The sequence below is a fragment of the Scaptodrosophila lebanonensis genome, unplaced genomic scaffold, assembly GCF_003285725.1.
Source record: "Scaptodrosophila lebanonensis strain 11010-0011.00,11010-0021.00 unplaced genomic scaffold, SlebRS2 tig00001415-arrow-pilon, whole genome shotgun sequence".
Classification (NCBI taxonomy): Eukaryota; Metazoa; Arthropoda; class Insecta; order Diptera; family Drosophilidae; genus Scaptodrosophila; species Scaptodrosophila lebanonensis.
This window is the reverse complement of record NW_022060742.1, coordinates 10,227,661-10,254,724: the sequence shown is the minus strand read 5'-3', so window position 1 is coordinate 10,254,724 and position 27,064 is coordinate 10,227,661. Positions and strand designations below refer to the sequence as shown.

Sequence of the window (27,064 nt, the reverse complement as noted above, 5' to 3'; positions counted from 1 at the left end):
ATATAATTTACCTTAGAGCTGGTCTTTGACAAAGTCGTGGTGAAAAGTATAAGATTTTCCTTAGTTACAAATAATAAACATTTGATTTTCTCCGGCTACATATTTGTTTACTATTATAATATTAGTCCAATGGCATTGATATTGAAACAAGTTATATTAAATTTGCCGGGAAAGGATAAGGTTTGTTTCGGGAAGCACCAAAGTTTTTACGGATTTGGATAAAGTTAAGGATACATAGTTCTAAAAGTATTAAACTTTCTTCCTAACACGAATTTAAATTCAAGTAATTGTTTTCAGCTGTTTATTTTCAACATATTTCTGAATCAAAGTGTAAGTTTATTTTTTGGTCATAAACTTACTTTTTATTTTCCTACATAGGTGTAGCAATAAAGTCTTTAAAGATCGACATTCTATCGTTTCGTTTAATTAACTCATAGCCCAGCTCTCGATGCCTTTTTATTTATTTTTTGTTTGTGATATGGAGCTCTTCTTCTTATTTTTAATTGCATAATTCTGCAGAGGCATGCAATTCAGCAGAAATCGGGCGATCCACTTCCGCAAACGAACGAAAAATGCAATCCAGTGAGCGGCAAATTGTAGCAGAAGTGGCAACATTTTAATTTGTTTTCTTGGACGAGAGGTGGGAGCAGTTGAAGAAGTCTTACAAATTTTGATGATGCATGAACTTCACGTTCGTGCAACAAATCTGCTGTTGCAGCGGCTGCGGCTGCGGCTGCTGTTGAAATGGAAACCACAGACACTAACGTGCAACTGCCGCACATGCGCAAAATGCTCGTACGTGCCTCCGGTTCCCCCAAAATGCATATGGAAAGCTAGCCAGGCAGGCAGACAGACAGACAGACAGACGGACGGACGAACGGACAGGCAGATAGGCAGCCAGCCAACCCACTTTGAAGAAATTTGTAGACAAATTAAGGCAAACAATTGTCATGGTCGGGTCGCGAATTTCAACTTGGCTTTTCATTCGAATTTGTTTGGGTTCTGTGTGTGACGACAAACTAACTTCAAACACGTTCGGAAATCGTGCAAAAAACTTTTTGTGATTTAGTTGCTGGCCGTTGCTAGTTGTTGTTGTTGCTGTTGCTGTTTTTGCTGTTCTTGTTGCTGTACTTCAGTAGGCGAATTATTGACAAACGATCGAACGAGCGCCCCCCAAAAGCGATCAGTTCGACCGCGACCCTTTAGCCAACTCTCTCTTTTCATTTGGCGCCAATTTCACTGTCTTCTGTAGCTGTCGGAGTCAGCGCCGTCTCCATCCTCGACATCGACATGGAGGACAAATTGTTGACGGCATTTAATGTCACAGCAGCCAATTAGTTGTCCCATGAAAATGCCTGTTTCGTTGTTTTTTTTCCTCCGTTTTCTTTCTGACTGTGCTTTTTTCGGCGCAAGTTTTTTTGTTTGTTGCCTGCTCCTCAGACAAGAAGTTTTTAAGTTGCGACATCCATTGATGTTTGTTTGGTGTATGTATGTGTGTGTGTGGTGGCATTTCTTTGCCAATACGCATGCAGCAGCCGTTGCCAAAAACAAAAGTGGGCGCAACTCTTTAGCAAAAAAGTAAACATTGCAACAAATCGTTAAACTGTCAGCGGCTTTTAAAGCGCGTGATTATGTCGCCGTCTTCCCAAAGCCCGCCAATGAAGTAGGTGGTCGCGACAAGCGCCAGTTTCCAGTTGCGAGTTGCCAGTTGCCAGTTTCCAATTGCCAGTTGCCAGCAGTTCAAAATGTGCCTGTCTGTGAGAAAAAATTTCCCTCTTGGAAATGCGCAAAGTCGCATGTAAAAATATTTGTTCACTCTTTAGTTTATTTTTGGGGCATTGCAGTCAGCGCGGGCCAAACAAACTGTTGTCATGAACGTGCCTCTTTTTTTTTCATAGCTCTGCAGCTAATTTCCATTATCGACTAATCCTTAAATTAACAGGAATTGTTGGTGAAACGTAAATAAACGTGAAGATGTCAGGGTCAGTATTGCTACAACAAATTTAGAAACTTGTGTCGTTGATTCCCTATTCAATGAGCCGAAGTCTGATAGAAAGCCTGATTGAAGGAAATATAAGAAACATAATAATGAATGACTATTTCAATTTCCATATTTAACGCCTAACACCCCTGCTACACTTTAAAGAGCAAAAATATCAGAGCTACCTTAATTGACTTCAACAGTCTTAGTTAAAAGGCGCTTACGTTCGATTGTCAACTGTCACGCGTATACTTTACTGGCGGCTAAATAGCTCAAGCAAGTTGTCACTCGAAAATAAAAAAAAACTATTCATTAAATTATAGTTTTCCACTTTTGTGGTTGTGGTACAGATAGGAGATCTTGGAAAAAATATTATACTAAAAAACTGTATACATTTTTAGAAAGAAAGTCAATTAAGAAGGGGTGCTTTTTGAAGTCGAACCAGTATAACAGATTGTTCTCGGATTTGAGAGCACAGGAAAATTGGAAAGGAGACGAAGTGATAAGAACGAATTGTAAAAAGGTATCCTACGACATTTATCAAGTATAGGTTCTTTCATATAGGTAGGAGAGTGAGAAGTGGAACTGGAAACAAAATAAAACCACTCTCTTTTGTTTTGAAAGCTAAATTCGCGTTATAAAAATCTGATAGAGTTTTTTTCTGCTAGGATGCTACTCGACTAAATGTGTGGAATCATAGTTATCAGGATAACAAATGTCGAAAATACTTTAAGCATTGGCTATGCCGAGAAATACATTTAAATGCCCATTTCGAACTGTGTCAGGTCTGCAGTCTAAAATAAAATTAATATTAAAATTTAATAATGTATGTATGAGCACGAGTATATTATACTACGAATATAACTCGTATAGTCAAGAAAATATTAAATGCCCATTAAAGTAATTTTTGTCAACTTAATAAATTAAATAGAAAATGGCTGAGTTGTTAAAACAGACAGCAACACCTGACACCTGTTGAGGTTTCCACCCATCTCAACTTTATAGAGAATTTAAATGCACTTACTACACTAGAGTTTTCGTCTGCTGGGATGCTAATCGACTAAGTATGTGGAATGATAGTTAGCAGTAAAATAAATAAATAAATTACTTTTTTCATTAGCTATGCCAATAAAACACATTTACAAAATTAATATAAAAATTGAAATTTGTATGTATAAGCACATAGTTATATTATGCCTTGTTCGAAAAATATTAAATGCCAATTAAAGCAATTTTTGTCAACTTAATAAATTAACTGGAAACTGGCTGAGTTGTTAAAACAGACATCAACACCTGACACCTGTTGAGGTTTCCACCCACCCCAAACTTTGTATAGAATTTAAATCCACTTACCATTGGCATTCGCTGATTTAATTCTGCAAAGATAAAGAAATAAGAAAGAAAATGTTGCAATTAATAATCGAAATTAGCGTAAACATAAATTTGTACAAAGTAAATGTCGAATTGTCAATGCCAAAGCGTTACAAACGACAAGCGTCAGAACGAAAGACTTAAGACACAAACTTGCCAGCGAGTCAGACAGCCACGCAAATAACTTTACTCAGCTGGCTGGCTGACTCGCTGACTGGCTGACTGGCTGGCTGGTTGCCAGCCTGCCTGCCTGGCTTGCCTGTTTGTTTATTTGTTTTTGCGTTTGTTGCATTTATGTCTGCGTGTGACGGAATGACACGCAGATAAACTACTGCAAAATATAAGCAGATAACAATTCCATTTGCTGTGAAACAACAGAATTGCATTATAGCAGCATTCAATTCAGCAAAAGCAGCAACAGCAACAACAACAGCAACAAGAACAACGTCGCCATTTGTTACGACACAAACGATGTGATTAGATTAGCAAAAAAATCGTTGAAAAGTGAAGATGTTGGCATTTAAACCGGATTGCCAGCACAATTTGTGGGCTGCAGACATCGCCTGCCAACTTGGGGCGTCTATTGATCTCGCTGTGGATGTGGATGTTGTAGTTGAAGTTGAAGCTGAAGCTGAAGCTGTTGTTGATGACGATGACGATGATGATGTTGATGTCAGCCTGCAGGTGTTTGTTGTCCTGAACAGCAGCTAGGGGCGTCAATCGCTCGTCCGTTGAACAATTTGAACTTTCTAACGACATCAATTTTCATAACAGTTTTCCATCGGTCATCCATTAGCGCGAAAATCGATTTTTTCTCTCTTGTTCAGTGAAAATTCTTTATTATCTTTGCCTCATTTACTCGCTGCACCGAACGTTTTCTGGGTCATGTGCAATCATGTGCCTGCAATGTCGAATCAAATCGAATGCAATGGATATTCGAATGGATGGAGTCTTAGTTAATGGATTGTGCGTATCAATTAACTGTCGGTCCCGCTGTCTCAGCCGCTGTCTCACAATTGATTTCAGGCAGCACGCGGCCCAAGTTTCTCTCGTTTGCTTTACCTTGGCTGATCGATTATAATGTTAACTTGGGCCGAACTGCCGCGCACGCTTCTCATTCGCATTCGAATTTTCAATTCAATTTAATTGAACAAGCTCACCGTTCATTTTGCTCGCTCCCTGCCTGCTTCCTGTCTGCCTGCTTGCCTGCCTCTGTGTCTGTCTGTCTCTCCGCCCGTCTGTCAGTCTCTGGGGCTGTGTGTTTGCCTTGCCTGAGCTAATTTTCCAACTGTTTTTCCTTTTTTCCACAATGTAGTGGTTGGTGTTTTTGCAGCATTTTCCTTTTGCCAGCTATGTTCAATTTTATGCTGCGCTTGTTTTTCGCCGCTCGATTTCTGCGCATGCTAATTGAACACGCCTTTTTATGTTTTGCGTCTCTATGGGGCCGCAATTTAATGCCTTAAAAGCATTAAACGCTTTAAACTTGAATCTGTGCGACGGCAACACGTTTGTTCAATTTAACAATGTTATTGTCAAATGAAAATTTTGTTTCTTTGCCTGAAGGCCTTGCCCCTAGGTGTGGGCTAAAGTCTTTGAAAGCTGAGCTGCAAAATCAGTGGAGGCTTGTGCCGTGATTTAAAGTCGTTTAAAACAAATGCATGTTCAAAATATATACTCGAGCCAGTAAATTGCTAAACAATAGACAACATTGTCTTTAAGCACAAACAAAACATGTATAAAATCTAGATCAAGTGCGTAGAACCACAAAGTTGTTTATATTTACATTTTATTTAAAAAAAAAGACTAACAAATATGTTTCTTATTAACATAAATAAAACAAATTGGCTCTAAATATTGTGTTGAGTATTAAACAATGTAGTACTGCAGTTGATCACCATTGTTGGTATATGAGCCATATCAATATTTTATATCTTTAAGCATCCTAATGTGAAGAGCGCTTAAAGTTAAAGCTCATTGATTGTAAGAGAGCTCCTGGGCACTTGCCCAGCGCTGCACAGTGGTCGGTCTTGTATGGAATCTGCGGCCAAAAATACTTACAGTGGACCTATCGTTCTGAAACTTTTGCCATAGGCTTATATATGTAGTAAGATAACAATAGTATGTCCAAATATGTACGACTTTATTATATTGATCCCATATAACTGACCGATTCAAAATGAACTCCTAGTAAATAATTTTTTGTATTTTTTATCCGAACTGAAGTTTGTATCCATTTAAGCATCCAACGAAATTTCATTATAGCTCCCATATAACTCGGGGGTATAGTTACTGATTTAATTTAATTTGACTTCACTTTCGAGTCCCCTACACTGCTAATTCAACCTGTCAAAATACTCTTATTTTTGAAGCTATTCGTAACAAATACAGATGGAATAAAGAAAAAACTGCTGGTTCTTTTGTGAGATAGTGATGATACATTTGGCGGCAAAATTCCGACATTAATTTCTTTATTTTTGGCCTATGGAATCGACCACTGGGCGCTGCTCAAAAGACGAAACAACTTCACAAATATAAAAAAACTTTTCTCTACGTTTTTATTATTTGGCTTTAAGGAAGTGGAGAGCTTAAATTCAAGATTTGTTCGATTATTTATTAATATAAGTAATTAAGAAATGACCCGCATTTAACATCGAAACAACAGTTAAGTTTTAACTGTATTGTTTGACGTCCAAGAGTGTCAAAAATTAAGAATAAATATATGAATATCTTTAACAAAAAGGCTTAGTACCATTAAAAAAAAACATTACTTTATATCTAATTCTTAGAATATTAACAAAAGTTTCATTTATAAGTTGAAAGAATAAGAAATGTTTCTTTTACATTACATCAGAGTAGATGTTGAAGTGTAGACAGTAAACTGATTCTTTAGAAATCTAGAGTATATAATTGCCCTGATACGAGTAGCCTCATTTCTCTAATTAAGAGTATCAAAGATTTGGCTCACAGTATTCATATTGATTTGAGACAAATTGCCTTAAGCAAATATTTGCTTTTACTTTTATCCTTCCGTAGTAAGGAACGTTTAAAAAACGTTCAAACCAACTCCTCGATTCATAAATAAACACTACTTAGGAGCTGTGTCAATAAATAATGGAATTGTTTGCATACTTTTATTTCAATTACGAAATATCCTCCGTAAGGTAACATTTTATGGCCATATATGAAGCTATTTGTCCCAGACTGACCTCAAAATGCGCTCAACTGCCACTGCGAGCTTGAAAAGCCATTCAGGTGCACTTCAAATCAATGGCACTTTGGAATTGTTGTTGCTTATTTTCGAGACAAGTAGCTCAAAAGAAACGCTGGCCATTCAAATGGCAACTCAATCCAATGGCCTACAGCATGTGGGTATTTAAATCATGCTGCATAGAAACACAAATGCAACTTGCAACACGCTAAATTTATAGCGCCATTAACCGGCCAAGAATTGCCCCGATATGCAAATAAGTGTAACCGATATTACATGTAATTGCTGCTAATTTGGCAGCCAACACGTCATGGCGACGGCCGCAGTGACATAAAACAGTTGCGAAAACAAGTCAAGAGACCGACGGACTAATGGACAAATGGAAAAACAAACAGACAGACAGACAGGCTCAGCAAGCTGACAGACTTAGTCGACACAAAGCTGACGGCAAGGCAAACAGCGGCCGAGTGGTGGGGGGATTCGCCCAGAGAGGAGGCCAGGAGGGCGGCTAAATGCAAAAATTGCCGTGTAAGTTGATTTAAGCGGCGTGCGAATGCGTACAACAATAATGTCAAAGTTGTTGAATTGCCAGACACAACCACAACCACCGCCACCACCACCAGCACCAACCCACCCCACCCTACTTAGTTGTGCATTTAACATCAGCACTTAATGCTCAATGCCTTGTCACTTTTTGAAACCTGCATTTGGCATTTACGAATAATACCCTAGCGAAGGGTATGACAATTTACTGATGATTTCCAGCTTAGAAAGGATAATCTTTTATCTTTGTAGATAATATGCATAGACATTTAAATCTTTCAATTGCAATAATAAAGAGAACGGGCTGCTTCAAGTAAAGTCTTCAAATGATCTGATGAGCCCATAGATGAGCCCATTTATTTATTGAGTAATTATCTTTTAAATTCTATTGGAGTGCAAAATATTAAGAAATATCAATAGAGTTGTCAAATCATAGAGTTGTCAAATCATAGAGTTGTCAAATCATAGAGTTGTCAAATCATATTTAGAATTGGTTAGATTTATCGGAATATAATCGTTTTAGTGAATACGAATAATTATTAAAGAAATACTTTTATAATATTAAGGATCTATGCAGTTTAAATAAAAATGGCGGTCCCGATTTTGTACAAGTTGAAAACTGAAGTAGTTTTACTGAGGAATTATAGTAAGTACTTAGTATAGGGGTTGATAGAAATGGAATATTCTAAGCATCCCATCAGCCACTAAGCTTATGAAATTTTAATAGGATATGGCTTTATAGCTCAACAAATTCTGTGATTGGTGGACACTAAAGCTATAACATAATATTCAAATCAATAAGTACTTGGTACAGGGGCTTATTCTACAAAATCTGAAAAGCTTCAAGCGATATTTCACACATCACACATTTGATATTAGTTTTCATTAATTAAATATATTTTTTTTAATCTTTATTCTTTATTTAAGATCTGTCCTATTTGGACAATTATTAAATCTTATGATAACTTTGACATTTTTGTAATCATGCTTCTTGTCAAGATGTTTGCGGGGTGATTCGAACCGAGTGCCTACTCAAGGAACGAATTCACATTGTGAAATGGAAAACCTTCTTAGCTATTCATGTATGATCATGTGGAAGTTCCCATTTTTCTTAACAAATTTGATCAAGGGAAATGGGCGATTGTCCAATTATTTGCACAATTATGGAGAGTATGGAAATTTCGGTTTGCCAATGATAGTTTTAATTTTTTGCTTTTATTGTTTGTTTGCTTGGCAAATTATTCAGAAATTAATTTTATGCAAACATGCCGCCAAATGCGACTCGACGACGAACGACGACGACGACGACATGACAATTTAATTGGACGCGACGTACGACGCGAACATGCCACTGCCACCAATGGTCGCCAACGCCACAGCCACCGCCTGCCAGCGAGCGGCCCCCACATGACCGGCGGCGCCTGCGCGCTGCAAAATTTCTGTTAATTTTGGGCTCGCGTGTACGCCAACTAGCGCCCCCACCCTCGCAGCGGATCCCTCCCCCTCCCCAGCAATTCCGAAGCACATGAATGCCCATTTAAATGTATCTTGTCGCGATTTGTGTGTGACCCACTCTACACTTTTTTTTATAAGCCAAAACGCTTTTGGCGAAAATGTGGCCGCCGCCACAGCTGCTAATGTTATTGTTGCTATAATTGTTGCTGTTGTTGTTGTTGCTGTTGCCGTTGTTGTGTGTTTCTCTTAAAGAGCAATTAAGTAATAAAGCAATTCCATGTTCTTTTGTTTTGTTCGTCGATTATTTTTGTATGTGCCGCTATAAAGCATTTTTGTTGCTATTGTTGTAGTTGTTATTGTTGTTGTTGTTATTGCTGTTGTTCTTGCCTCACTTTAAAGGTTTGGTGGGCGTTTAATTGAATTGTTGTTGGTGTTTAATAGATTTGCCACAGTCGCTTTAATAGTGTTTTTTTTTGCGCATATTTCAACATGCCTTCCACACATGTATGTATGTATATGTGTATGTGTATGCTTTGTGTGCGCGTGTATGTGTGTGGTGTGGGCTATGCGTTGTAAATCTTACAGATAAACACAGTCAGATATTTTTACAATATTTTCCCAGATATTCAATTTCAGCGTCTCACTTGTAAATGTCGCGCTGGACCCCGATGACGGATGGTCGGGGTCGCAGAAGGTTGAGTTGAATGTCCCTCCGGCCCATGTATGTGTCTATTTAACATGCCTACAAGTACATGGCTAGCCAGGCTCCGCGTACACAGTGCTGCTCATCTGAATAGAATTTGTGAAGAATCTACTCATATTCTATATGTAGGGGTGTAGGCGTTAGGCGTTTAATTGTACGGTTTGGTTTATATTCCAATTTGAGAATTACTTTATAAGTACAAAATAGTAACTAAACCATCATATCTGGAGAATTACTTTATAAGTACAAAATAGTAACTAAACCATCATATCTTTTGTTGAGCAAATTTATAGAAATAACTTCATTATTAAGTATATGAAATAGTCAATAAAATTTAAAATGTATTGATTATTGAATAACTTCAATGACTTTGTAAAGTTTTTCGCGTTAGCACTATCGATTCTATGATAGTTTTGTAAAATTACTAATATAAACAGTTTCTTATACACTCGATTTATGTATAAAGTAGAAATGGAATTGCGAAGAGGGATATCTCTAGGTTTTGTAGTTAAAAATATATCGATGTTCATACATACAAACAAGTCGGAAATCAGACAGACTGCTATACAACTATAATACATAATACTAAATTACTGTACAAATGATATTATGAAGAATAAAGAGGACTAAAATGTTTGGTATTGGTATTATTAGTTTCCTATATAGTATATCACCCTATTCAGATGCGTAGCAGTGTACTATATGTGACTAATTACGGCGTTTCTCTTTGTAAATGCCAAACTGGCTATTTATTAAAATGTCTTTGTGTTTGTTCCTTTTGGCAATTTGTATATAGCAATTAATTTTTATGGCAAAGTTTGTTAACATTTTCTTTCTCTTGATATGCGTATTCACGTTGCCAATTAGTCAGACAAATTTATCAATTCCATCTACACATCTATGTATGTAGTTATGCGGAACTCGATATTATAACTCGATAATTGTACGTTAATTTCACATTTGTCACAAATTTCAGAAGCAACCCCACATTTACGAGAATACTATATGTTCTAAGCGGGAAGTTGGCATGTGACTATATACTATATACATTGAGTTTGATTGACTTACCTTCTACATCTTAGAACTATAACCATTACAATAGCACCTATAAGAGCTGATATGATTGAAACTATGATTAGGGTGAATGTCCAGCCCAGTTCGCCAGCGGTATCTGCAAGAATAAAGGAATAGGAAGAAATAAATACGTGTAATGAGCATAATAAAACTACAAATGGGTGGGTAGATGAACAGCTGTTGCTGTTGGCCGCTAACTGTTGGCTGTTGGATGTTGGCTTCTGGTTTCGGGCCATGGGCATCCAAGTTTACCAACCGGGCTGTCCAACTCTTGGTGTAATTTTTTATGATTATGCAACTTTTATGGCGCGATAAAGATGATGAATTCATAAAAAGTTATGAATATGAATATGCATGGAAGATGCGGACAGAGATAGCAACAAACACACACACACACACACACACACACACACACTACTATATATTCACACACATACTCGAATACTATATACTATATGCTATATTCTACCCGCGAGGCATAAAAGTGTTTTGGCGTAGCTGTAAAAGGCGCAGTCTCTGAGGAGTGAATACCAAACCGAACGCAAAAATTCGTGAGTCGAGTCAATTAGGCGTCATCAAAAGCTACAGCAGTAATAACAACAACACCAACTAAACAACAACAACAACAACAACAGCACACATGGCAGCTGGCCAGCCAAAGTCTGGCTAAAGAGTGCGATGAACAGGCGATTAAAAATGCCAAAGTGAAATTAAACTAGAGAAGAGAAAAATTAAAAAAAAAAAACAACAAAAAAATGAAAGAAAAGAAGCTCTATGGGCAGCTCGGGCGAAATATGAGCAGAGTGCGGTGGAGCAGAGGGGTGGCAGATGGGGCAGAGGGGCGGAGGGGTGGCCGTGGGGCAGGGCGTCGCTGGCTAGGTGTGTGCTGCACATTTAACGATGCAAAATTAATTACAAAGTTTATTATCTTAACAACTTGATGCTGCCGCTCGTTTCTCGTTTCTCGCCGCTTGACGCTCGCCGTTTGCCGTTCGCCGCTCGGCGGTGACTTAGAATATTTATAGCCAAGTTAAATGAGCGTGCATTTATCAAGGCGAGCAGCGGTACTTGGGCATGGGTATGAGCTCCGTGCACCGGCAATAATTTGGCACAGTGGGCGAGCAGCTTTATATTTAAACACAAGGAACGTTACTTTTAAATCGACAGCTTAAAGTTTATCATTGTTGTTAAGCAACTTGATATCAAAAAAGGAAAAAAACGTTTCGGCAACGTTTTAATGTCAGTTATAAGCACAGTTCCTTAATTTAATGAAAAGCTCAACGAGGACGACGCAATATGCCTTGAAATCTAGTAAATCAAAAAGCAAGAATACATAAAAGATATAAGATTGATAAAAACATCACTCGCAAAAAACTACAGCACATAACTTTCCTATACACAAATTTTTAAATTCTAAAAAAATATAATAAATGGAGGATTTTACAAGAAATCAATAAACTTGTTCAGCTGCTATTACTTTATTATTTTTACTTCTTATCTTTTTTTTTGATAAAAAAATAAATTAAAATTTAATTTAAATCAATATTTAAAGGATGTAGAGTTAAAAATGTGATGAGCAAATATTTAACAGTCGATATTACGGGAATGTCCATAAGGAAGGACTTTTGGCATTAGAACAGTAAAGTCCGTTTGTTAAATTTTATTCTGCAATCTTAATTGCCAACCGACTTATGTTACTTTTCATTAAAAAGCTCTCTAATTCATAAGTAGTAGTAGTAATATTCTAGTATTCTACTATTAAGAATAACCATTTTAGTTCGATTTATAATATATAATCAGGAGAAATGAAATGATGATCAAATCTAGTCTAAGAAGTTTGTTCTATTAAAATGGTATTAAAAAAAAGTTTTTTGACCAAGTTATTCAATTGCAGATATTTGTTTCTCTTCTTTCTTTTAACATTGTAAAGACGAATATACCCTAGAGACTGATTTATAACAGCTCGCATAAAAATTTATCATATTTTTGTTGTTCAAAGATCAATACAAAAATATTTATTGTGTCCCACTGTGCACGGCTTAGAGTGGAGCAAGCAAACAAACACACATTCGTTCGCTTTTTGACCCTTTTCGCTGCTTGGGGCTGGGTTGGTGTTATCACAAAGTGGCCATCTTGTGAACGTGGCTCCCAAAAAGGGGTCGAGCCGACTACGCCGACGATGTGGACGATGTGGACGATGTCGACGACTACGACGAATGCCAAAAGGTTAAATCCAGCAAACAGAAATCAACACGCATATAAATATTTCAGCCTGTTCCGCTGTCTGTGTCATCTCTCGGGCGTTTTATCCGTTGGCTCTGGCTCTGGCTCTGACTCTGTTTGCCATTTGCCGGCAAAAGATAAAAGCTCGCGAAATTGTAGCTGAAATAAACAAAGCGCCACCAACAACAACAGCAGCAACAACAAGAACAACAGACGTAATTTACTCGCTGCTGCTAACTGATGAATGGACTACTAACATTTGCTTGGCTGCTGTCTGAGTGCCTGCCCGGCTAACTGGCATAAAAAATTTGACCTCATTTTGGCTTATAAATTTTAGTTTGCTCCTCGCTAGCTGCCACCCGCTTGCTCGCTTGCTCGCTGGCCCGCTAACCCGCTAGTCCGCTCACTTGCTACCGTTTTAACTTGTTATCTCATTGTCAGTTGCTTAAATATTTATGCGGCTGCTGGTGTTGCCGATGATGGTGTTGCTGGTCCTATAATGAAAGCAAAGGCCATTATGCCATGTTGCCTCTTGTTTTATCTTGCAGCCATTTTGATTGTTGTTGCTGTTGTTGTTGCTGCTCCCTTTCAGTGTCTTCGCCATAATTTAATTCCCCAAAAAAGCTGAGGAGCCAACAACAGCAACAGCAACAACAACAAACTAAAGTTCAAAGCATAATTAATAACCAACCAAAAAAAAAAACAAAAAAAACTAAAAAAGTGTGCGAGTGAGTGAAAAACCATTTTTCGTTTTATATGAAAACTGTGTGCGAATTGAGGAAGCTGCCACGCCCACAGGAAACGCGTTAATAAGCGGGGCGTTCAACGTCGCGTTGTGGCTATTAAAAATGAGAAAAGAAAGATGGGGCCAGCATGTGAGGCGGCTAGTTGGGGCGAGTGTCCAATGGGAAGGCGCCAACTGGCAGGCGTCTGTCTGTTAATGAGAGCAGCTCGCCTAAGACAAACAAGCACTGAAAAACAATTACAACAACCGTAATTACAACAACAATGGCTCTTTAAAATTTGATGACTCATGCTGCGCTGTTGCATGCGCGCACACACACACACACACACACACACATACTCGCATGTATTTCGAATGCTGCTTAACTGTTAATAAATTATTTAGCGCTCAATTATGGCGCAGGTTGCACAAAGATCCTGGACACGCATCCATTATCCAGATGAAGACGATGTGGCGTAATTGTTGTAATGTTGTTCTGCATATCTGAGTACGTGCTTAAATACAAGTTCCTAAAGCCTAGCATAATTGCGATGAAAGAGGGCTCAAAGCCCCGCTCAAGCTAATTATGATTGCAAGTGCTAGAAAAGCCAAGCCCTTCAGCAAGTGGAAATGATATAAGAAGCACAACAAGTCATGGCCAGTCTGGCAAATGTCATAATTTCTAATGTTTTCCATTTCAAATAAATTCTTTAAGATTTGCTCTTCATGGTTTTCAAGCATTTTATGATTTTGTGTGAAAATATTTGGCCTCTCTTTGAATATAAATCGGAAATATTTGCAGGAGTATTAACAACACAGTTTGGTTTGATGTTCTCACGATGGCATATCCAATTGAATAATTGATAAAATAATGTCTATACTTCTAAGTAATACTAATATTATTTATATATATATAATAAATGATGATGATGAACAGTGAACTCAATTAATGGACTAACCATATCAGAAATGAACAGAACAACAATTCTTAGCATTCCAGCGTCAAATAGGTTTCTTAGAATATTTCCTTAAGTTTATTAATAGAAAGTGCCAACTCTTTTAATTAATTACAATTGACAAAGTGTCGAAATTAATTGAACATAAAACTATAAAACGAATGGGGAATGTGTTAAGACTTTGTTATGTTCTTGAATTGCCTTTAAGTTGCGTTTTAATTTAATTCACAAAAAGTATCATCAAGCCTTAATTGTATTCGAGTGTTATTTCCATTTAAATAATAACTTTTTAAAATTGTTTGGAATAGAAAACACAACAGAATTTAACAAATGGTAGACAATTATAATTTAGAGGGAATCAAGTAATGTGAGCTTCTTCGAGAGAAGTTTCTCTGGCTTCGAACCACGACGCAGTCATCATCGCAGAAACATGTTTTTAAATCAAGAGTTCTCATAAAATTAAAATTGTCCAACTCTGGACAGATCCTAAATAAGGAAAAGCACGAACAAAAGTTTTTCTTACAATTTGTTGGAACAGACTTTTTAAGAAAAGAAAAAAATTAGAATAATTAAATTCTGAAGTTCAATTACAAAAAACGAACTCTTACAGAAGGAATTCAACTCAGAATGTAGAGTCAGTTTTGAATAGATGCAGAGATCTGAAAGCTTTAAAGAAGTATAAGGAGTTTTTATTAACCATTACCTCTAGTTGATGTTGCTCTGTTTTTATACCTATCTGTTTTTTTAGAGCCTGCCTCTCAGTAGTCTTTCATTGGAGTAATTACACTCACTGGCATACGCAAATTTCACATGTGGCCATCAGAAGGCTCGTAAATAGTTAAATTACTCTAGAATGGAGCACCCCTCCTAAGTGCACCGAAGATGGTTGGCTCTGACTGCCAAATGGGTTTTGTTTTGGTCTTTAGGGGGAACCCTTGGCACAACAGGTGTGCTGCTCTGGCTGCCAACCACGTTTTTATTAGCCCGAACAGTGGCGATCTATTTTAGTTGCAGTTGCAGTTGCAGCTTCAGCATCAGCTTGTCTGCAGGTTAATTGGCAACTCATTAAAATAATTTCGTGGCAACTGCAACTGAAACTTTAACTTCAACCAAGCGTTGGACATTTGACAGTGCGGTCGGCATTTAAGTTGAAGTTTGTTGCTTGTTGTTTGTAACTGGCTCGTCAATTTTGGCATAGAACATAGCGAGTTCTTGTTTTCTTTGTTTTGTGATTTTCTTGGAACTTTTAGGACTTAACACGAAACACGAAATAACAACAACAGCAAGAAACAATAACAACTTGAGAGTAATGCGCGCACAGCTGCGCTAAAAGTTTTCAGTTTTCAGTTTTCGCTGTTCCAGAGAACTCGATTGCATGTTCGAGTGACAGTCGCAGTCGCAGTTGCAACAGCAGGAGACTGGTGCGCAGCCTCTGTGAGCTGCAAGCACATCCATCAGATACAAATGAGCCCACATTTGGCTGCCGCTGTCGCTCGTTTGAGCGTTTGGGCGTTTTGGTGCCCGCAGATGCAGATGAACGCTGCAGTCTGTCAGCAATTGTAATAATCGATCTGCAAAAAATATGATTGATGGCACATCGGATGCATTGCGAATGAGATTTATGGCCGCTGCTGCAATTGCGAAACTAAAGACAACAGCTTAAATGTATCTAGTACTCGTATCTACAAATATGCATTACACGTATCTCAAACGCTGAAAGCTGTCGCCATTACGAGCATAACAGCACACAGATTGGCCCAACATTTGAATGACATTTATTGGGCATTATCGCATATTTTCTATATGCTAATTTCGACACTTGGAGCAGCATTTGGCAGCCAGCCTCCTTGCCTGCCTGCCTGCCTAGATGCCTGACTGTTCGCCATTATCGGCGGCAGGTGAAGTACACACGAGTACAAGCTGCAAACTCCCAACCTGCTGCCCGTTGGTCTCAGTTTGTGGGCCAAAACGGTTGTAAATCATTAAAATATAAAAATCGCATAGCTGCCATTACTGTTGCCTTTGGCGTTGCAGTTGCAGTTCCAGTTCCAGTTCCAGCAGTTGCATTTGCAGTCGGAATTGCAGCTGAGCGGTCGCATTGTGCCGATTTTGGCAAACTGTCGCGTTGCAGTTGCACTTTTTAATTGCCCATAAAAATGCTGAAAATGAACAACAACAACAACAACAACAATAACAACAGCAACATGATTTCTTGGCGCATTATCTAATGCCAAAATCAGCTCAGGGGGCGGTTCGACAATTTTGTACATTTTGCACATTTTGCACATTTCTGTTTCATTTTGTTGCCACAAACATCGAGCCGAGTGGGTTTGGGGCACGGTTTCGAGTACGAGACGACTGACTACGACTCAATTAACGGGGCACACAATTAAATTAAATGGTCGCATTTGTTTTCAAATTGAGCAATTAAGAAATGATTTAGCGTGCCGTGCCATTTTTGGTTCATTTTTGTTGTCCCCCGTCCCAGTGGGCGACACAATTCCAAATTTGATTTAAAGTAATTAATTAATTGAGTTTGGCAAATGTTTGGGATTAGTCAGCCAAGGCATTAGGCATTAGGCGTGACAAAGTAGCGTTAGCCTTAAGCTCATCTATAAAGACACCCAAGTACTGGTTTTTAATGAGATTTTCTCCGTATGCTGGCAGTAGTGACAAAACGAGTGATTGTGCATATTTAATTGAAAAATTTAGCTAAATAATTGCTGTATTTATCAAAAATCGCCATCGTTGCGTTTAAGTTGGAGATATGTTTGGTTTAAAACATTTGTTGGAGAAATTTTACAAAATTCAATCCAAAATGGTTAAATAATTACATTTTGAATGAATTATTTTCCAAATAAGAAGCATAGCCAGTCAAACAACGTATGTATATATTTATTTAATAAATAATGTGTCCTCTCTATGGAAGGAGCATTCAGAATACACAAGAAGGATATCGAAGATGCCGTTGCAGTTAGTCTCTTATTTCCTCGCTCAATATCTTTGCAGAGTTTCAGCTTGCATCTCTAAAATTCTCAAGACACAAACATTTTGAACAAAAGAGTTCGCTCCCTGTACTAAAACTAAATGTGGAAAGTAAAATTAATTGTTTTCAAAATTCAATAACATTGCCTGATCTTACTATATGCGTGGGAAGTTATCGAAATTATTTAATATTAACCAATTCAGGAAGCCTGTTTTTCAAATAGATTTCGTTACTACTTATAAGGGAACTGATTTTTGTTGTTGAATAAAAGACATGGAATATTTATTTGATAGAAAGATAATGAAAATATTAAGGATGACATAAAACTACACAGACATAAGTCTTCTCAGTCGAAATGGAAATCTATGACCGATTTATTTTGAACAAAAAACAAACATTTTTATTGATTTACGAGGAAGAAAAAATAAAATAAAACAAAATAAAACTGAGAAATTTACATATACATACATAAGTCTTATCAGGATTGGTGGAGGGCCCTTCTGTTGAATTGTTTTCGATTCTTCAACAGACCTACTTTTTTTTTCATTCTACAATTTTAAGTTATTTTTATTTTATTCAAAACAATTAGCAGAAAAGTAATGTTAAAGTTGTGGACATTTTTGGATATTTTCAAAGACTTGTAATTTCGGGCTATATTGTGTTAAGTGGCTTACGAGGCCTAGTTATAGGGATTCTTTTTTTTTGCAAAGAAGAATTTCAAAAGAATTTTTAATTGGTTTTAAGTATAGCATTGGATACTATAAATAATGTAAACTTTTTGTTTTTCATTAATCATCTCGTAGTTACGTTTAAAGCTGTCATAACTAGTGCTTGATAAACGACAGCTGTGGGTCAAGGGTTATCAGCCACACACACACACACATACACATGCATACCTTGAACATGTGGCAAAATTTAGTTGACAACCAAAAGGCAACAACGAATAAAAAGGAAGAAAATTAAATGACAAATTAAATAATGTCAGCAGCGCGTTGGAAGCGAAAGGTTGAAGCCATAAAAATAAGGGTCTGGTTTTTTTTCGGCACACAGCTATGTCACAAAAGTCAATATAATAAATTACACGAGGACGGTGGTGATAATCAAATGAACAACAGCAGCAGCGACAACAACAACAACAACAACAATAAGTGCAACATGCGTTGAGCAATTCTTCAGCGGCATTTCTTCCGTTGTCGTTGTCATTGTCATTGTTTGTGTTGTTGTTGTTGCTGTTGCTGCTGTTGTAATTTTGAGTTGGCCAAGCAAACCGAAAGTCGTTAAGAGACGCACAACATTTTTGCAGCGCCTGCAAATGTCAGCGAGTCGAATGGGGCTAAAGGCTTCTGGCCGCTCCGTGTGGCAGGCGAGTGAAATAAAAATTAAATTGAATGCGCAAACGCGGCGACAGCGACAGGACCCCCAGCGGCGGCGCCACCAGATACCAGAGATACAGATACCGATGCCGATGTCGATGCTGATGCTGATGGCGATGGCAATGCCTTGCGTATGCGGCGAATGCCGAAAATTTCAACAGAAGTTCAACGATGGCGACAATTTCACGTGAAATTGCCAACGAGAGAAAAAAAACAAACACAATAACATATATGTACATATTACACATACATAGAAGTATATGTATGTATGTATGTTTGTAAACATAATATGTGTGAGATATATAGGAGTATATAGTCGGCGCAGACGATTGCGTTGAACTTGGCGGCTTGGCACTTGACTGGAGCAGAGGGCTGAGGCCATTTGGGACCCGACTTGAGCTTTGTTTGCACTTCAGTTAATTACATGGAGAGGTAAGAGAGAGAGAGAGGTAGAACAGCAACAACAACAACCGTTGGCTAATTTTTCGGTTGTTTGTAATTTGTTGTTGCAGGCAAGTTTCAGCTGTTGGCAAGTTCGCTGAACCCGCCGGCTGTCCCAAGAATTGCAAGTGAGTAATTTGTGTGGCATCATTAGCGCATTTCGCAGCGAAATCCTTTCTGGATTGCCATAAAACGCACTGCCAGGGTAGCCAATTTCAATGTATTTTGTTTCCGATTGGGCCACAAATTGAGGGAGATGTAAGAAATTGAGAAACAAAGATGATTACAATTTTTGCAAATTATTTAAATTAAACGAGCAAAGAATCAGAAAAGTCACATGATATTAATAAAATCTTCGTTTTTGATCGAAAAAATATTGCTTTAAAAATATGAAGAATTAGTAAAGTGGCTTTAAATGTGAGTCACTCAATTCGATTGTTATTATAAGCTAGAACTTTATAAATATCAGAAAATAACACAAGCAAAGTTTGGAGCCATCAGCTCTTATTGCCTTCGAAATAGAAATGTTCATACAGACAGACGTTTTCTAAATGTTAATGTTCCTTTCAAGTAAAAAACAAATCGGTCTTAATTAGTCGCAAAAGTGTAATTTATGCTCAAATATTGAAGCAAGTAAAACATTTATTTATGATAGCTATAAAAATTCTGAAGTTCAATTAAGGATGGATTTGCAAGTGAACTAATATCGCTAATATTAATATATTTACATCTTAGTCGCAAAAGTGTAATTTTTTATACTTAAATATTGAAGAAAATAAAACATTTAAATTACCGTATTGCCATAGCTACATATATAAATTCTGAAGTATGGATTTTGAGCTAACATTGCTAAAACCAAATGGTAATCTCTAAGAATAAGAATATGAATACAAAATAAACTAAACTAGCTTGGGGGTTTTTTTGTGTGTTTTGTAAAACAACTACTCCATAAGGGGATACGATTTTGAAACTTTGTTCCTCTTCAACAGCTTTTGGCAACACTCAAAAGTTGCCAACACTGTGCAGCCGTCGGGGGGCAACTCTGCACCCCAGTCGGCAGTCAGCGCGGCCATAGAACAGTAAGCTACTGCAGCAGCAATTACTCGCAATTAAGCGAATTGAGTCGTTAAACAGTAACCGACAGAAACTCATGTAAATGCATTTGAATCGAATGCTTGTGAACTGCGCTCTCGGCCATTGTCTGCCCTTTGTGGGCAAGTGTGTGCATGAGTGTTTGTATATGTATATGTATGAGTGTGTGTGTGTATGTGCCGTGTGTGTGTGTGTGTATCGGGTACACCTTTTTGGTCTAATTAAGCGCCACAATTAAGTGCAAATGCGCACATGCACATTGTGTTTGTAATGTGTACCGTAATTACGCACTGAATGAGTCCGTACCGTCCGTATTGCAGGTTCACCCAATGGAAACCAGGCGCCGCACAGTGGTTCACAATCAATCTTTTCATTAATAAATTAAAATAAATAAATGAATAGATTTAAATAAAAAAAATTAATTACTTCATCTAGTTTTAATCACAAAAATGTTGTAAAAAGATGAATTTTCATTATTCATTCAATTTATTTCAATAAATAATTCAAAAAAAGATAACAGGTATGCAGATTTGTGATATAATAATTGATCGGCCGCCATTGAGTTTACAGAGTTATTCAGAAATTCTTTCAAAATCGATTTGAATAAAATACTAGTCGTTAAAGTAGGGAAGGTTTCGTGAAGAAGTTTCCTGCTAAGGTCGAATATCAAAGACTGTTAAGATATTATTAATGGTTGAATAAAATTTAGAAACTGCGAAAACAAATTTTTCAACAATTGGTGTTGTTGTGTAGAATACAATTGTAGCATAAATTACTAATTAGCTTTTTAAATGAACATTAGCAACGAAAATCTGGAATATATACTATTATTGCAACATAATAGTTAAAATTTATTTACAATTTTGATAAAATTGTGCATTGAATCCAAAGCAAAGAGTTTGTAATATACTTTAAATTATTTTCAAATCAAAAATAAAGAAAAGTAATTGTGAAATGGAAAACTTTCGAATTTAACCCATTTTCAAAGACTGGCAAACCACAGTTCGGCCGCATTTAAGGCAATTGCGAGTATTTTTTCAATGTTTTACATAAATTGTTCAGGCGAACACGCTGCTGGAGTTGGAGTCGGAGTCGGAGCCGGAGTTAGAGCCGGCGAAATGCTACAACTGTTAATTTGTGGTCAATACCACACGCCGGTTTTACATTTCCACATTGCTGGTTGTACGAGCATTTGTTGTTCTTCAGGGCTCGGTTTGCGTTTGAGTTTGAAATTACCTTTTGGCAGGTGAGCGCCTGGTATGGCTACTGTGGCAATCATTAGTGTTGTTTATTCAGTTTGGACCAACACTTTTAATGACTTAATTTTACCGCAGAAACACATAGAAAAAAGGGCCAGCAATTGAATGTAATTTAATGATTGGTGCCTACATAGGGGGAGATGCGATGATGGAACATTATCACTTCTCTATGTGTAACAATAAGGGCATTGGAATGCTGAGAACAGTTGCTCATTTACAAGAACTAACGAGATTCTATGATTTCGGTGATATCAGCTTTCAGTCAATTAAATACTCATTTTCGACACGAATACGCTCTAACGGGCCCTTTCGCTCCCATTTAATGCATATTACAAACGCCCAAAGTTATCTGAGAATCGAGCTAAAGACATTCAATAAATTATTTAGCTTTTTGTTGTATAAGAGCAGTTATATGCCAACAAATCGAAACACCTACTAGTTGTATACATATTTAGAGTAATGGCGAATGGTATGTTCATGGTTCAAGACCTCAGGGTGGCTGCAATAGAGGACCTAATTGACTTTTTCTTCACAATATACAACAACCCAGCTAGACAGGTATGACCAGGTTTATTATTATTGAATTTATCTTTTTTTAGAAACCTACTACCTAAAGTTAATTTTATTCAATAAAAATTTAACGGAACTCTTTTGATCCTTCAAATCAAATGAAATATTCATTACAATATTGTTGTGTGATCCGCTTTTTTTATAGTTTCGGTTTCTTTGTTTCTACTTTCGCTCACAATTCTACTTAGTCTTAATATCATATTTGGAACCAGTTTCGTGAGGCTCCAAACAAAAAACATTTAAATTTCATCAAAATAGTTTTAATATTAAAGATAGAAGTTTGGTTCAAAAAGCATTAAATTTAAAGAACTAACATGTTTTTGTCTTAAAAAATATTAATCTACAAGTAGTAATCATCAACTTCGATTTAAGAGCAAATGTATTAATTTTAAGCGCTTTAGGTTCATGAATCTTAGATTGTAAATTAAATTTTGAGAGTCTTGAAAATACAAATTGAAGTCAACAATTATGTGAAATTCGTATACTAAATAAAAAATTAATGGTATTTTTTATGGTTGATTAAGAACAGTAGATGCTTCTCAGAAATTGTAGCTTCACACAAATCCAATAAATATAATAATATTGGTTTTTTTTAACTATATTTAAACTTCTTATATGACGAAATGAATGGTTAATTAACAATGGTAGATGCTTCTCAGAAGCTGTGGCTTCACACAAATCTAAAGCGGTCAAAAGAGTTAAAAGTTATTTTTTTGCACGATAAGATCTTCAAAACTTTCCATGCCTTACCATACTTTTTTTTCGATCGATCATGCCTACAAATAAACATGTATGTATAAGTTCTTCTAAACTCAAGTGTAGCTTAAGGAAGCGTTTATCGCACTTCTACGAACCTGACAGTTCTCAATATTTATTTAATGATGAACACTCCCTGCAGCGTTCAAGTCATCGTCCCCTTAAGCTAATTACAATATTTCTTTGCTCTGCTTTAAGTAGAAGATTAGAGGAACTTTTTTCTAACCTGTTTGCGGTGGAATGACGAGCGAAAGTTTATTTGTTTGTTTGTTTGAGTGAAAAACCTAAATGACACTTTTTATCTAGACCAGATGTATGGGCAACCTGTCAACAACATAAAAATTGATCATTTTCTGCTTTGTATCTGTAAGATGCTTGAATTTTAAATGAGCTATCTATTGTACCTCAAGAGGTCGGCACATAATGCGCGCTCTCCTCTAACGATCTAACAAAAGTCAATGTCAACTCATTTCGAGAAGGAAAACAGTAAAGGCGACGACAATCAACAGAGAATTACACAAAACATTTATCACCCGCCATTAAAAGGCAGGAACTAGCGGTTACCTGCGAGCCCGGCCCTCGCCTACCTGCCACAAAAGGACAAAAGGTGAAATGTTTGCTTAGTACGCGTGTGATAAGTCTAATGAGCAGCGCGTATTGGAACTCTGCCCCTGATAACGATCTGTTGGTCGATCGTTTGGTGGCTGGTCGGCTGCTTGGTCGCTCGATCGCCCGATCGCCCGATCAGTTGGCGACTGGCATATAAAATGTTGTCACCTCTTTCACAGCCACAGAAGGGAATGACATTTCAATTTCAATTTGGGCAACAGTCCGAGCTATGCGACAAAAGTTCTTTGGCTGCCGCTTTAAAAGGTTTTTTTTCCAAAGAAATAATGCCCAAGACATAAAATTCAATTAAGACATTTGAATCGCAGAAAACGAAAGAAAAGCCTAACAAATGAGGTGCTGGCTGTGTTGCCCAAGAGGCGACGATGAAGACGACGACGGCTCTGAGAGAAAAATATGTAAGAAATATGCATGAGTGCATAATTCAGCTTCTAAATAATTACATAAATGTTTAGTAGATAATTTGTTGGCATTGTTATGCAAATTCAGTTAACACGAAAAAACGAACGGTTTAGGAAAAAGCCGCCAACACACACCAACGTGCAGCTGGCGCTCATAATTGAGACATTTGGCTTCGCCACCGAACCATGTACAAGACTCTGTATGTACGCAAGAATGCTGATACAGCATTGTCTCGATAATGGGGACAATCGAAATTAACAGCCTATTACATATTGCCAAATCGTTTGTGTTTCCAATATGACAAAAAAAAATTTCATTTCATATATATTCCAACTAATCCTAATAGATTTCTTAATAACGGATATTATAGTTATTTTTTAAATAATTTAGTTGCATTAAAAATAAGTTAACACAAAACATGGCGTTCTAATATTGTTAGAAGACATCTTAGATGAACAAATATTTTTTAAACCCCAAATCCATATACTTTTCCATGGCAATATTGTAGCCGCAGAAGATTAAATCGGTAGATCATCATCTTGAGCCTTATTTATAAATTTTTTTAATAAATATTTTTTGTAGAAATTAATAGTTTGCTTTATTAAAAAAATATTGGCTTGCAGGACAAGACACAGCCGCGAGAAATTCATAGTTTCTGGATGCTACAACTGAAAAAAAAAACTATTTCTATAATAACATCGTTTTGTAAATATACGAGTAAAAAATGTAGTTAAAATATTTGCAAAAGAAGCAATTGTGTCTTAAACGTCCACAAATAAAGAGTGTCCGAATCACCGCCTCGCCTGAGCTAGCGAATATCGAGTCGAGTTTCTTTAACTTTCACTGTACTTTATTAAATATTTGTATGCAAATCTCACGGCAACATTTTTTGTTTCCATCCGTTCGAAATACAAATACAAATCGTATTTTTCTTAAGAACGTCGTCGGCTCACTTCTTTTGCATTCATTGAGACTTTTGCATATTAAATGAGTATTAAAAGACCATTGTGGTTATATGAAGTTGTTGTTGTTGTTATGTTGCTGCTGCGCTGCTGCTGGCATTATTAATAACTTATATGTAGATTTGATTTTAGTTTTTTTGCCTCTTGGAACTGCTGCTCTTGACAAATGGAAATCTATTGTCTGTCCCTGTTTTACACGCACGGTGATTCGTTGGTTGGCACAGCGAACGATTTTAATTTGCTTTGCTCCTCCTTTTCACCAATTCCGAAGCGGCCGATCTCTATCATCTGGTAATGCCTAATTTATGTGGCAACTCTGGCAGCCGGCGTTAATTTATGCACGCGACTTAAGTGATATTCCCCGGTCCCCTTTAAACGCAGTCGTATCATTTTTCACAGTCCCTACAACGGTTTCGAACGCTCCTCACTCCCCGCCCTACTGGCTTTTCCTCTTGCCAGTTCCAGTAAGTAGAAGCGTGTTAATGCACTAATTGTTTGGGGCAATTAATCAATGTTTATGTAACTAACTTTGTTAGCGGCATGTGGGAAAAGTTTCATGCCTGAAATTCTGGGCATATAAATAATAATTTACATTACGGCCGACGCCCGACTTGGCCCCGAAATGATGCCTTTTCGGTGTTGGTGTTTCTTTCTGTGTGTGTCACCAGCAACGCGTGTGAGCGCCAAATGGAAAATTGAATTTTCCTACATTCTTAGCATAATTGAATCTATGTTGTTTTTTTTTTTTGTTTTGTTGGCAGCCAACAGATTTTGGCTTTTACTTGCATTGATTTTTCTGGCCTTACGCCAAAAGAAGGGCCCTGAAAAAATCAGGAAACAAATTTGGCTGAAATGCAAGAACTCGGAGAAAACGCAAAAAAGTTGGCTGTAAGTTCGTTTGTAAATACGATTACTGAGATGACAAAAAAAGGAAGGACAATGGTAGCAACTAAATAGCGCAGTGAGTGCCAAGAAACCGTTGCAAATTGAATTTCCCTACAACATAGCTCATATATTTATGCTAAAAATGCAATTTAAATATTGTCACGACTGTCATTATTTATATCGCGTAAGGAAGGCGTCAAGGAGATTGAATTCAGAAATATAATCACATTTGCAACCCAAAAGAAATTGTGCCACAAGAGTTACAATTTTTAGAATACCTTTAAGAGTATTCCAATAATTCGTATATACCTTTAAATAAACTTTTAACTGCTTTGCTCCAATATAATGTTTCCAGAATAAATTTCTGAATAACTCCGAACCCAGAACCTGATATATAAGACCTTACAAAGATAGCTTATTAGGATAACTTCTGATTATTTAGAAGCTAATTCTGCCATCTTATTGGCGCAATCAAGCAACCAACATAAGCAAGAAAGGTATATTCATGTCTATATTAGTATAATCGTATAAAATACAAATTACAACCAGATGGGTCCATTTAAGCAGCGCGCTTATAACGAATCGGTTATTGTTCTCCTAGGTAGATAATTGTGCGGGATAGTGATTAAGTTAAAATTTTATGTTTACGACTATGGAAAATGTTGCAGAATTGTTGTTGAGGAGTCAACCCTATCGAGAATGCAATTAACCCATGAAAGTTGTCCCTCCCTCTTTACTAGCGACGATAACATCGGAGAAGTAGGAAAGTAGCAAAATCTCTCAACATCTCTTATGCATCGACTCAAGACATTATTTTCGATGTTTTGGGAATAAAACACATTCCAGCCTAATTGTGACAGAATTTTTGGCCAATCGCGCTATTAATCGATGTTATTTGCTGAAGGAATAAAAGGCCATCAAAGGGTATATATACTTATAAATATATATTGTGTACGAGTATATGTCAAGTTTAAATAAAGTTGGCAAACTTGTATTAGCTCAAAAGCTCAAAGAAGTCGATAGTACAGATTTGTATTAAAATACATTAAAATGTTAATTTATTTAACAAGTGCGGGTCAAATTTAATCAGATGGTATATTAAACTACTCCACTACGTATGTAACTAACTATCTTTTAAGCTTTCTCTTCAAGTGGGTTTTTTTTTGTATTTTCTGTCCACACTATTTTTCAAATGTTTAATAATTTGTTTGTTTGTAATTGTTTAAATGTTCTGCTTTGAACCTTTCTTAAATCCTTCTCAATTTGAAAATCAATAATCACATTGCCATTCATACACCTTATGGTTCCTTTCTTATAAGAATTTGTGCTGGAACTTAATCATCAAGGAGCATTAAAAAAAAGCAATTAAATAAATAAACAATAGTATAAGTTTGCTCGTACATTTCCATTTCCATTTACATAGACATGTCCTGACAACTTCTACTTCGGCTTTTGGCTTAACTTAAAAAAAAG

The 27,064-nt window shown here is 36.9% G+C and overlaps 1 protein-coding gene across 1 annotated transcript in view; it reads right to left on the bottom strand.

The window, feature by feature from the left end:
• The window catches only part of LOC115632888, a 120,594-nt gene that overhangs the window by 10,616 nt on the left and 82,914 nt on the right, over nucleotides 1-27,064 (bottom strand). Inside the window, exons 4-5 of the mRNA XM_030530169.1 lie at nucleotides 10,330-10,432; nucleotides 3,335-3,357 (exon numbers count right to left, since the gene is read on the bottom strand). Of these exons, the coding sequence (XP_030386029.1) occupies nucleotides 3,335-3,357; nucleotides 10,330-10,432 (126 nt within the window). The remainder of the gene's footprint in view (nucleotides 1-3,334; nucleotides 3,358-10,329; nucleotides 10,433-27,064) is intronic.